This window comes from Spodoptera frugiperda, chromosome 19 (genome assembly GCF_023101765.2).
Source record: "Spodoptera frugiperda isolate SF20-4 chromosome 19, AGI-APGP_CSIRO_Sfru_2.0, whole genome shotgun sequence".
NCBI classification, from domain to species: domain Eukaryota; kingdom Metazoa; phylum Arthropoda; class Insecta; order Lepidoptera; family Noctuidae; genus Spodoptera; species Spodoptera frugiperda.
In genome coordinates, this window is record NC_064230.1 from 800,201 (window position 1) to 813,476 (window position 13,276).

The following is a 13,276-nucleotide window of genomic DNA, read 5'->3' on the forward strand; positions in this document are numbered from 1 at the left end:
TTGCAGCATTCCGTCAACAGATGACGCTTTTTATTTAAGACCGTTTCCTGAATCGCGGTGTTAAGATTCTCCGTCAATACTATAAGTATCCTTTTTTAAGGGCGGAAAATTATCCAGTTGCGTTTCCTGTCTTGGGCGAGGCGAGAGGAAGTGTCAGACTCTTACAGACTAAAAACCACCCCGTTCCTACTCTTGCTTTTCGAGCCGGAGCCCCGGCATCAGCCCTACTGGGCCCCATCTGTGATGGTCTGATGACTCTTTGAGGCGCGCGCGGAACTCTTGGCGTACGCACGGATCTGGTTCTGGTCGGGCGGTGAGCTACCCTTGCTCGCCGTCCGCAGACACGCATTTACGGTGGCCGGAGATCGTAAATATTTAAGGATAGCAGTGTCTATCAAACCGTTCTTAAATAAAGCATTTTTCTCGTTCCTAAGCCTAGATTCCTATATAAAAGAAGCGTATAAAGATTATATAGACTGACTGGTAATTAGTGAAGGATATTTTATTAGCACGCGCGCGTAAAGTTCTAAAATACCTACTAGTCTTACAACGCGCCTCGCTGCTAACAGCTGATCATGCGACGCCTCGCTGCTAACAGCTGATCATGCGAAAGCATCGCGTAAAATTTTGTTTTGTTATTAAAATAAAACTAATGAGTATACAAAAAAAGTTTCTTTGGGAAAGTTGTTTGTAATCATGAGTACAATCACATGTTTAAATATCGTTCACTAATTACCAGTCACCCTACATACTGTAATGGTGCTCACCAAAGCTATACTCCAGAGGCTGTTCCTCCTTCTTTACTAATGCTTCTTTCTCTTCTTCCTCTTCTCCTTCTGGAACCTTTACTTGTTCAATAGTAACTTGTGTTTTGAACAATGAATTTGACGCATAAGGCTCAAAATCATGTGGCGAGTCGAGGAAGGTGTGCTGGAAATGTGAGAATTACAGTTGTTATATGAAATTGTACTAAATTGTCGGTTGACTAGGTGGCTGGGTAACTGGCTGCTGTGCAATGGGTAGTGCGTTGGATTCCTGCACGGAACAACTTACTCTTTGTGTGATCTGTGATGTCGCCTATAAAGTGTGGGGCAATGTTTTAAAAAAACAGAAAAGAAAAAAAACAGTTAACACATTACACGCCGTGGTGGTCACCGGTGACCGACGTTAACAGAGGATTTGCCTTCAACAGTTTTCCCCCACAACCCTTAAAAGCCAACGCTCTTGTAACGCCTTGTGTTTCGGTGTCCATGATCCGCCCGCTCGTTTACGGGCTTATACCATAAAAATAAACCGATCTAAAGCTGGGAAAATATAATGACCTACCTCTTTAGAATATTTAATCAAGAAGTCATATGACTTCAGTAACTGACTCCTGAATTTGATGGCAGACTTCACGCGAGCCAGGCATTCCCAGCAAACCTGGATTTCCAAACCGTCTGGTACCTGAAACCAAAATAGATCTTTTAGGGTGCTTTTCCTCCAGAGATGTTCTATGTAGCTATTTTTGTGAGGGGGCAAAATCATCCAATGACTTCTCCCGCTTTGGGCGAGGCGAGAGGGAGTGTCAGACTCTTACTGACTAAAAACTATCCCGTTCCTACTTCTGCCCTTCGAGCCGGATCCCCAGTAAACCAGCTAGGTAGTCCGCAGCTCCGGATCGGGCATCAGCCCTACTGGGCCCCATCTGTGGAGGTCTGATGGCTCTTTGAGGCGCGCGCAGGAGCTTGTATAGAAACTCATACAACTGCGTCCACTGATCCGCATCGTACGGACCGCATCATCGGCAATGCCTACATGCGACGCGTACCGATGACGTTATACGGAATGCGTGCGATGTGGACGCTTACCTTTAGGGTGCTTTTTTACCAGAAATGTGCTATGTAGCTATGCTACGAAGATGTAATAGCTAAACTGTGAAACTAATCCGGAGCTGCGGATTACCTAGCAGGTTTACCGGGGCTCCGGATCGAAAAGCAGGAGTAGGAACGGGGTGGTTTTTAGTCAGTAAGAGTCTGACACTCGCTTTGGCCTTGCCCAAGGCGGGAGAAGCCATTGGATGAATGTCCCCCTTATAAAAAGCTGTGAAACTATGTGACAGTTTCCGATGATACTAAGCTATGCAGCTGTACGAGGGAGATACGCAGCTTAAGTATGCGATGTATCGACAGTAGGGAAGCCCACATCTTTTCATATAAAAAACATGGCTTAGCTGAGTGCCCTTGCAAAAAGCAGAAGCTTCTCAGTTTGACTTGTATGTATGTTTGTGCGTAATTATCTCGTGTTTGGCTTAACCGATGCGGTTTATTAATTTTGATGCGGTTTTTCAGCATTGTATTTTTCAGACTAAGAAGGTTTTAGGGATATTTACTGACTTAAAAAAATTGAGGTTGTGAAGAAAATTGAAGGCAAATCCCTTTAAAAAAAAAATTATTTATTTATTTATTTATTTATCACACTTAAATCTATCATTACAGGTTTAACCTAATGTGACAGAAAAGCTACTTATTATATTAAACACAACATGCAAACAAAGTTAATAATAGCAATATTATACCTTAGACAAAACAGACATACAAATCACAATTAATAATAATATAATTATATGAGCATTATAAGTGCAGCCTCATATAATTATATATGAGGCTGCACTTGATCGGCTACGCTCAGAAGCACTGCGCAACCGTGTCGTCCCCGCCCCACCACAAGAGGTGGCACAAACACCTATAGCGTCACAAAATGTGACACCGACCACTCCTGCCGCTGGAGTGGAGGACGACAGGGTTGAACAAGTAAGTACTCAGTGCAATGAACGACTGAGGAGTGCTTTGGAGGATGCAATTCGTGAGTATAGATTTGCTCCTTTAAAACCAAAACTGCCACGTTTGCCCATGTGTGGAAGAAATAGGGCGCTGGTAAGCGCTCTGGATTCGCTACTTAAAACATATTTTGAAAGTAGCGAAAACCTCTATGATACACACTCGATTCTGTACTGTGGGGCGGTAGCAGCTTGTCGAGTGGCTAACGTCAGATTCTCGAATCTTGACGCAGCAGTCCGACCAAAACCAGCAGTACCAGCCTGGCAGTGCAGGATTGAACGTCGTATCAGTGAGGCCAGGGTGCTTATCGGCAAACTATCCTGCTTCAGGGATGGCAATACTCGTCCTAGAGTGATGCGCTTTGTAAGACGTGCATTTGTGGGGACTGAAACCAGTCCTCATGAATACATGTCACGTGTTACAGAGCGCATCGACTTCCTGAAGCAGAAAGTCTACGCATGGGCAAATCGTATCAGGCGGTACAAAAAACGAGTAGAGCGATATACTCAGAATCGCATGTTCCAAAGAGATCAGAGATGGGTATATAGAAATTGGGAACGATCCAACCAAGATGTGACTGATGGGCGGCGACCGGATGATGAAGCCACTAACACATTTTGGCGCAACATCTGGTCGGTGCCTGTCAGCCACACAGAGGATGACTGGATCTGTGATGTTGAGCGAAGGTGTGAAACTGTGCCAGAGATGGAGGAGGTGATAATCACCTCCTCTGATGTGAGCAGTGCAGCCTGTTCGGTCCCAAATTGGAAATCACCGGGGCCAGACGGGCTGCACAACTTCTGGCTCAAATGGTTCACCAGTTCACACGCTCGCTTAGCATCACAGTTCCAGGCAGCTTTAGAAGCTGGATCGTTGCCACAATTTCTAACAACAGGCGTTACCCATCTGCTCCATAAATCAGGTAGTTCCACTGAACCCAAAAATTATAGACCAATTACATGTTTACCAACGGTCTATAAACTTCTTACATCTATTTTGAGAACAAAAATAACAAAACATATTGAAAAACATTCCATTATGTCTGTATCTCAAAATGGATGTAGGAAGGGGTCTCGTGGAACTAAGGAGCTACTCCTCATTGATATGGTTGTAAGCCAACAGGTTCGTCGGTCCCGAAAGAATTTGTCTACATGCTGGATAGATTATAAAAAGGCATATGACTCTGTGCCACATACATGGCTCATGAGGGTGCTGGAGTTGTATAAGATAGATGCAACTCTACGCGCCTTCTTGCAGTCATGTATGAGGCAATGGAGTACTGTGCTTTGCTATCCGGGATGTAGACAAATCCAAGGGAGTGAAGAACCTGTAAGGATAGTGCGAGGAATATTCCAGGGTGACAGTCTGAGCCCACTATGGTTCTGCTTGGCCTTGAATCCTCTCAGTACTTTATTGGAGGCTTCAGGGCTAGGCTATCCTTTGCGGAGAAGGGGTCTAGTCATATCCCACTTGCTTTACATGGATGACCTCAAGTTGTTTGCTCCAAATAATAAACAACTGATGGAACTACTGAAAATAACTGAAAAATTTAGTAGTTCCATCAGAATGGAATTTGGAGTAGATAAATGTGCTGTCATGCATGTAAAGCGAGGAGGGATTGTGGAATCTGAGGGTCTAGAACTCTCAGATTTCACAAAACTAAGAACGCTCTCCGCAAATGATACTTACAAGTACTTGGGTATGTCAGAGGGATTAGGCATTAATGGACCGGACATGAAACAATCGTTACGGGAACGCTTCTTTGGCCGCCTGAATAAAGTGCTGAAAAGTTCATTATCAGGCGGAAACAAGGTGCGAGCCTATAACGGTTGGGTCATGCCGGTCCTGATGTATTCTTTTGGTATACTCAAGTGGACTCAGACTGAACTTGACTGGATAGGCGAGTCCGAACACTGCTGACTGCAAATCGTATGCATCACCCTCGTTCATCGATCATGAGGTTGTACATCCCGCGGAAGTGTGGGGGTCGAGGCTTATTAAATGCTAAGACCCTTCATAACCGTGAGGTGTGCAACCTCAGGGAATATTTCCTGAAAGTAAACGAGGGTATGCATCGAGAAGTAGCAGCAGTGGACAATGGATTCACTCCACTATCTTTAGCAAAAGAGAACTGGCGCAAACCTGTGGTATTAAGCGTCAATGACCGCAAGGAGGTATGGCATAGCAAGGAGCTCCACGGACGCTTCTTCCGGGCCCTTCATGGACCCAGTGTAGATTTTCTGGCGTCCGTATCTTGGCTACGATTTAGTAATCTCTTTGGTGAAACTGAAGGATTTGTCTGTGCAATTATGGACGAAGTTATCCTTACGAATAACTACCGGAAATATATTATTAAGGATGGGACCGTTGACATATGTCGGGCATGTCATAGTCCTGGTGAATCCATAAGACATATAATTTCTGGTTGTGGTCGTTTGGCTAATGGTGAATATTTGCATAGACATAATCAGGTGGCCAAGATTATCCACCAGCAACTTGCTTTGCACTATCAACTTGTTGAGTTTGAGGTTCCATACTACAAGTATGTGCCCGATCCAGTTCTCGAAAACGGCCATATCACGTTGTACTGGGATCGATCTATCATCACTGACAGGACTATTGTAGCCAATAAACCTGATATAGTGGTGATAGATCGGCAAGCGCGCCGCGCGATGATAGTCGATATCACCATTCCTCATGACGAGAACCTCGTGAAAGCTGAAAAAGATAAACAAATAAAATATCTTGACTTGGCTCGCGAGGTTGTCGACATGTGGAGTGTGGATTCGGCTATCATTGTGCCGATAGTCGTGTCGGCCAACGGATTAATACCCAACAGCCTCGACAATCACCTTAGGAGGCTGGGGTTGGGCGGATGGATCAAGGGCCTGATGCAGAAGGCAGTACTCCTCGAAACGGCACGTATTGTGAGGAGGTTTCTGTCTCTGGAGCCCTAACCACCGGTAGCTTGGACCATGTTCCCGCTACTGGTCGGCTCCTATTTTTATATTTTTAAATATTATTTTATATTGTGTGTTTTAAATATTATTTAAAAATGTAAATTTAGAGAATTTTAAATAAATATAGTGTATATAATTAAAAAGAAACTACAATACTAAATTATCCTAATAACCTTAATAACATATCACGGAATATGCTACCCTTGTGAAGTCATTCACCGAACAGTTAAACAAATCGATCTGCTCTGCTATAGCATTGAGTGTGTGCAGCGCGCGTGTCATCGGAGCTTGCTTCAGAAGCTCGGTGCGAGCTGTTGGTACCACCAACAACCGCGGCCGTCGCCGACGCCTCACGTACCCATCCGGCACGCACAGCCTAAGCTCACCCAGTATCCTCGGATTGTGACATTTTCCGCGTAAGACATTATACAAATAAGTAGCCAGCATTACTTCTCGTCGCGCTTCTAGTCTGTAATAACCCACTGTACCCAGCAAATACAACGTCGGGTACAGCAGCGGATATCCCGGGTACACTCCATATGTCTTTAAGTACAGAAATCTCACGAATTTGTTCTGAATTCGTTCCAACATGGTTGCGTATTTGGCTTCGTTGGGACTCCATATAGCCGCATTGCATTCCATATGACTTTTAACTAATGCTTCATACAAAGCCTTTAACGCCTTGATATTGTTGAAGTCATTGGCCTGTCGCAGAACAAAGCCTAGATTGCGATAAGCTTTCCTACATACTTTTGTGATGTGCTTCCTAAAAGTTAGATCCGCAGTGCAAATCATTTATAGTACCTATAACTTTCGTGAGCTAACTATTCCTGTGAAATATATTTGATAAAAAAAAACCAAAATCTCTAATCGTCATATTATTCCCAATCGTATTTGTAACGCCTCTAGCGTTTAGGGTGTTCATGGGCGGCGCCGATTGCTTACCATTAGGTGATCCGTCTGCTCGTTTAGGAACCGCCCTATGGCATAAAAATAGCTATGTGATTACAATATTTTTTAATTTATCTTCTAAAAAAAATAAGTTGTCATAAGGTTTCTATTTCTACTCCGAAAAAACCTTGAATTTTTTTTTATTAAAAATGAGTTTTACCTAAGCATCTATTTATTTATTCAGCATATTTTTTTAGGTTTAATAACAACAAAATAAATAAATATCAACAATAAATAAATTAGTAATCAAATATCAACAATAAAAAAAAAGATCGACCAAAAAAAAAGTACGACAACAATGGCCGATCTAAGGATTTTTGTTCTACGTTTATATGAATTTTAAAACGAAATATGAATTAAACTATACCAATGTCAGTCACAATAGCATTTTCTATCCACATTTTAGCATAATCTAATAAGAAAAAGTATGAAATAAAGCACTTACGTCGATATTTGCTAGCAGTCGAAAACATTCTTTGATGGCGGAATTATAAAACATGCGACGATTATAATTTAAACACCCCACGCATATGCCGTTGACATTATATCCTTCTATATTTATGTTTATTTCATTCATTTTCACTTATAACTAACACAATTTGATCACAAAATTTCTTTAGCAACAAGAGAAGCTTCATAGTTTTCGTTCAGCCATTTTGAAATTGCATCGAACGCTCCGTTTTACCAAATACTTTGATCTTAAAAATGTGGAAAATAAATATGTTGATAATATAGCTTGTTATTGAGTTTTATGTAATATCGCTTTCATTTAGTTTCAGATCTTATTATATAAATTGAAAAAATAATTCAGGAAGCATTTTTAACGTAAAATATGAACCAATTAACAACTTGAGACTTTTTGAGTGAAAAGGAACGTCTAATTGTGCGTTCCAGAACAGACATAATACTTCTTGCAAATTATAGCATTTATTTTGTGTCTCTGTCTTTTATATGCATAATAGATGAAACAGAAAACAAAATATGCTTAATTTTGTACAAATGTAATAAACTATGATAGATTTTCTAATGGCGATTGATTGTTGACTTGAGCGGTAACAGAAAGTGGTTAAAACGTCAAACACAGCCAAAATTATAGTGAATTTTCTATTTAAGTTTTAAAAATTAATGTTAAACTATGTTCCGTTCATGTAAAGACGTTTCGTTTGAATCAAAACCGAAAGAAAATGAAGGTGTTGTGATAGATGAAGGATTTCTATGCGATTTATGCACTAGCGGACCATTTTCCACTGAGTTAGATGTGGATATCCACCGTAGAAACACTCATAAATGGGAAATATTGAAAGCTTTAAGAGATGAAGACGTTCCAATATGTTCTGTAAGTAATAATCATGATTTTAACCATGATATCTGTCGATAAAGGTTTGCGACAGTCGCTGTATGCAGGTCGTTTCCAACCTTGCGATGTGTAGTCATTAGGGGAGGTTTATGGGAGGCAGTGGACAGTACGTGCCTGATATGTGCCTAGTGATGATGATTCTTGGTCCCAAAGTCGTTATAACCGAACCTATCGTCCATAATTACTAAATCAACAATGTTTATTTGACTGTTTGTTTATTATAAATCTCTGCTCTGTTTTAACAAGTATATAGCGTAATGTTGTTGTTGTATTGTCACGCCTTATATCCCCAGAGAGCTAGGTAGAGGTGCATCTAATGTCATCTAAGCAAGTGTGTTACAAAATGACAATGCCAGAATCTCTATAGAGCTTTGCCCCACCAAAAAATATATTGTACAGGCATGCCAAATGTAGCACTCTATTGCTGCTCTATTAGTGATAACGAAAAACATGATTAAAAGCCTTTAGAGGTTGCGGTTTCTATATAAATCTAAGAACAAAATATTACATTTAGGTTAGGCAGTTTAGATTAATTGCAGTTATAATGGTAGAAATAATTAAATTAAGTGCTTTATATTATTACAATGCTATCATAGGGTGTTTAGCTATGAAAGGAAGGAATGTCATCACCAATATCACCTTTAGTAATCCTACTTTTAATTCATAGTCATAACGAAACAACAATGTAAACAGATCAGACAGAGCGAATGTCAAATAATGACTTTTTGGACATAACTGACACACGCACGCCAATGACGTTTCGTTACATCTAATCACTAACGTTCAAACACGAAATAATAATTAGAATATGCATTCATTATAATATATATTATAAAAAAATAAATTAACTAACAGTATGTATTTATACCAAATTCATATTAAAATCCGTACACAATACATTAATAAATCTTTTTTTATTGAATGACTCTTTGTATTCCTTGTGCAAGCGTACTAAGAAACGCAGATAGTCGCGATAACAACAGGAAATAGGCCTTAGGTTTTTTAAATTCTTTTTATTTCCTAATTTTTATCCGCAACTTTATCAAAATAATAATTAAGTAACCAAGGGTCTTATTTTCATTGCATAATATTGATTAATTTACATTTCTTGTACATTGATGAAATTAAGTGGGGCAGGATCTGGCATTGTCATTTAAAATTTTGTACTTAAATACCTATATTTATTTAGAAACTTAGAGATTCAGCGACCCCACAGTCAAACCATTACAACGGTTTTGTGGGGCTTAGTCTATAATAATGTTACCTGTGTGGAAGAGAAATAAATAATAATAAATTGTATAATGTACACACACTTTTCACCATTTGTGTTACAAGTCCCATGTAATAGGGGGTGAGCCTATTGCCATATACTGGGTTACTACAAAACGCAACTCTGTGCTACTACTGAGAAATTTTTGAAAAATTATGTGTTATTCACACAAAAAATATTGCTCAGTATGGGAATTGAACTCATTACAAGTTGCATGGCTGCTATTCATCCTGTGCTTGTAACTGTGCTGTCAAATGGTCTAATTCAAATCAATAAATTTGACTTTAACTTTGACTAGTACTAAAACTTAACTGTATGTAGTTAGTTAAATTTCCACTCCTATGTTTTTCCCACTATTAAAAATATTAACCATAACCTCTATTTCTATTTCAGATATGCCTCTACATACAGAAAGACAAAGAATCTCTAATACAACACATCTTAACCAACCATCTATGTTGCGCACCGGACGCAAAAATAATAAACCGAGAACTATTCATCTGCGACTACTGTAACCGCTTATTCTTCAACAAAGACCTCCTAATAACACACATATACCATTACCACATACCGAAGGAAGTCAAACAAGTAACGAATATACGACACAACTGTCCGAAATGTCTAAAAATCATACCGGGCAAGTCTACATGGTTCCATCTACTATACCATGGCATATTTAACTCAAGAACGTGTCCGGTATGCCTATCATCTTTCAACAGAAACACTGAAGTGCTAAATCACATGAAAAACCATAAACCGTATCTAAAATGTAACATATGCGGTTTCACTACGATGAAGGAACGTTTCTTTGCAAGTCATTTAGAAAAACATAAGAAAGATGTGTATTTAAATGAACACGGTGATGTGTCAAAGTATTTTACACCGCAGCATACGTTTCCATCGTTGCAAAATAGGCAGTCTCATACCCTGAAAGGTGTGCCGTTGGCTAACGAAGTAAGAATCTGTGTGCTATGCAGAGCGGTATGCCTTACTTACGAAGAAATGGTAATTCATATACACGGTGACCATTTGCCTGATGAGAAAGCGAAGACTAAGAAGTACCAATGCCTATGCGGTGAGGATTTCTTCAATAATGTGTTGTTGAAGCATCATGTGTTTAAAATGAGAAGCGGTCATGCGGCTGAGGCTGGTAAGTGATTTTTATGGTATAAGCCGGTAAACGAGCAGACGGATCACCTGATGGTAAGCAATCGAAAATCAAAACACTAGAGGCGTTACAAGTGCGTTACTGTACTTTTGGGGGTTAGGAATTTAAAGGTTAATTGGAAATCAACACTCCATATGTCGACAATCAAGTATCTATACAATGTACATCTACTTTTCACCATTTGTGTTGTTGTCCCATGTAATAGATCTGACCATGAATATCATACCTATTGCCTCGTTGGTCGGTAGTCCTAAGAGCGACTGCCGGACAAGGGGAGCGGGTTAATTACCGGAGCTCCGGCTCGAAGCAGCAGGAACGGGGTGGTTTTTATCAGTGAGAGTTGACAATCCCTCTCGCCTAACGCCCGAGGTGCCTCTAAGTCATTGGATGATTTTCCCGCCTCAAAAGGGTCTCGAGTTCGATTCCCAAGCCGTATCTTCGCCGATCTTTCTTCGGTTTTTCGAAAATTTCTCAGTAGTAGCACGATTCTAGAATTGTGCCCAGTATACATATATGTATATTAAATACTATTGTTATATTTTCCAGAAGAATCAGAGGACGGAGTAGTCCGCCACGTGTGTACGTGCGGCCTGCAGTTTCCCAACAGTTTGCTGCTGAAACACCACCTCGTGCAGGTCAACTCCGTGCACGGGGTCTGCGGTAAGTCATACCTTCACCTCTAAGCATAGGCGTAGCCAGGTTTTAGTTTCGGGAGGGGTTCAAGAAAGTCGACCCATGAAATGTGTGACCAAAAAAAAAAGAAAAACTTCATACATGACAAAAAAAAAACAATTTATGTAATAAACAGATTCATAGGATACAGACCTTTGCAAAACAGGACATGTACTATGCTGCTAACTAGAAACATAACGCTCTGTAATGTCTAGGTACGCATATTTCGGGGGGGGGGGGTTGAACCCCAAAACCCTGGCTACGCCTATGCCTCTAAGTTTAATTATGGCAATATTAAAAAAAAATCCATTCGCCGCGCTGCTCATGAGAAAGTCTCCCTGTGACTCGAAACTAGTAAAGCTTTTCTTAGTATATAGGGTGACTGGTAATTAGTGAACGATATTTAAACACGTGATTGTATTCGTGATTACAAACAACTTTCCCGGAGAAATTTTCTTTGTATACTCGTTAGTTTTATTTTTATCACAAAAACAAAACAACCGACATCTCTAATTGATATTGTCTTTTTTTTTTTTTTTTTTTTTTTGAGGGGGAAATCATCCAATGACTTCTCCTGCCTTGGGTGAGGCGAGAGGGAGTGTCAGACTCTTACTGACTAAAAACCACCCCGTTCCTTCTCCTGCTTTGAGCCGGAGCCCCGGTAACCTTTTACGTTGTCCGCAGCTCCGGATCGGGCATCAGCCCTACTGGGCCCCATCTATGGTGGTCTGATGGCTCTTTGAGGCGCGCGCGGAACGCGACGCGCCGTACGCACGGGTCTGGTTTTGTTCGGGCGGCGAGCTACCCTTGCTCGTCGTCCGCAGACCCGCACTTACGGTGGCCGGAGATCGTCACGCGATCCCCGACGCCCGGAGTGTCTTCTGCGGCGGCTGGGGCGTGAGGAGGATCGTTCTCTCACGCGCCCCGCCTCCTCCTTAGCTAGCATGACTGCTTCGCAGAAGGAGGAGACGGCATCCCATTCCCCCTCGCTCCGCACCATGGCCTGAACCAGGGCCGGACGCGAGAGGTCACCGTCGCCGATCACATCCCTAAGGACACGGCGGTGCTCAGCCCATGCAGGGCACACCGCTACTGTATGCTCCACTGTGTCCTCCGGGTGGTCCTCGCAATGACGACACCCGGGCGTTTCCTCCCGCCGAATCCGAAACAGGTACCTACCGAAACTTCCGTGTCCGGTAAGCACCTGCGTCAGGCGGTAGGTGAGGACGCCGTGACGCCTCTCTAGCCACTCCTCAAAGAGGGGACTTACCGCTGCAATAACAGCGAGTCCAGCCCTCGGTTGCGACAGTCGCTGCTTCCATTCCGCCATGAGATCGCGCCGGAGCTCATCCCGCCACGCACTAATCTGACGCGGCAGTGGGGTTTCGCCCCGGCGATGCGCCTCCGCACGCAAGTTGTATACGTGCGCGAGCATTTTCGCCTCCAGATCCCACGGCGGTGATCCCGCAAGGAGGTTAGCCGCCTCCCCGGAGATCGTGCGGTACCCACGGATCATCCGTATGGCCATGACCTTCTGTGATGAAACCAGCGCCCGAGCTGGTCGTCGCCTTAGATGTGGCGCCCACACCGGGGCCCCGTAGAGGGCCATGGACCGCACGATCCCCGCGTACAACCTCCGGCAGGAGGCGTTTGGTCCCCCGAGGTTGGGTAGGAGCCGCTTAAGAGCAGCCCCCGTTCGTTCCAATTTGGGAGCCAAACGTCGGAAATGTTCTTCAAATTTCCACCGGCTGTCGAGGACGAGTCCCAGGTACTTCATCGTCACCTCGACGCCGATGGAAACCCCTCCTGCCATGATCTGGAACCCACCCGGAGGTGGCGCATTCCCGCGGCCATAAAAACACATGGCCTCGGACTTATGAAGCGCCACCTCGAGTCCCAGCTGCCGGATCCTTTCAACGACTATCGCAACCGCTCTCATCATCAGGTCGGCCGCCGCCTGGTGCGACCTCCCGTGTGCTAGTACCAGCGTATCGTCAGCGTAGCAAACCACGCTGACGCCGTTCGGGAGGTCAGTGCGCAGCACCCAGTCGTAGCCTATGTTCCACAGGAGTGGTCCCA

The 13,276-nt window shown here is 42.7% G+C and overlaps 3 protein-coding genes across 5 annotated transcripts in view; 1 reads left to right on the forward strand and 2 right to left on the reverse strand.

The window, feature by feature from the left end:
* Positions 1–7,382, reverse strand: part of LOC118281186 (zinc finger protein 665-like) — a 29,969-nt gene extending 22,587 nt beyond the window's left edge. For both annotated transcript variants that reach the window (XM_050700458.1, XM_050700457.1), the window contains exons 1-3: positions 7,176–7,382; positions 1,327–1,446; positions 768–930 (exon numbers count right to left, since the gene is read on the reverse strand). In XM_050700458.1, coding sequence (XP_050556415.1) covers positions 768–930; positions 1,327–1,446; positions 7,176–7,307 — 415 coding nt within the window. In that variant the 5' untranslated portion in view covers positions 7,308–7,382. The remainder of the gene's footprint in view (positions 1–767; positions 931–1,326; positions 1,447–7,175) is intronic.
* Positions 1–13,276, reverse strand: part of LOC118281256 (pancreatic triacylglycerol lipase-like) — an 84,515-nt gene that overhangs the window by 51,976 nt on the left and 19,263 nt on the right. The window lies entirely within an intron of this gene.
* The window catches only part of LOC118281103 (protein suppressor of hairy wing-like), a 196,883-nt gene continuing 191,374 nt past the window's right edge, over positions 7,768–13,276 (forward strand). For both annotated transcript variants that reach the window (XR_007706270.1, XM_050700563.1), the window contains exons 1-3: positions 7,768–8,066; positions 9,751–10,507; positions 11,072–11,185. Coding sequence is in view for 1 of the 2 variants with exons in the window: in XM_050700563.1 (XP_050556520.1) it covers positions 7,866–8,066; positions 9,751–10,507; positions 11,072–11,185 (1,072 nt within the window). In the remaining variant the exon portion in view is untranslated. The remainder of the gene's footprint in view (positions 8,067–9,750; positions 10,508–11,071; positions 11,186–13,276) is intronic.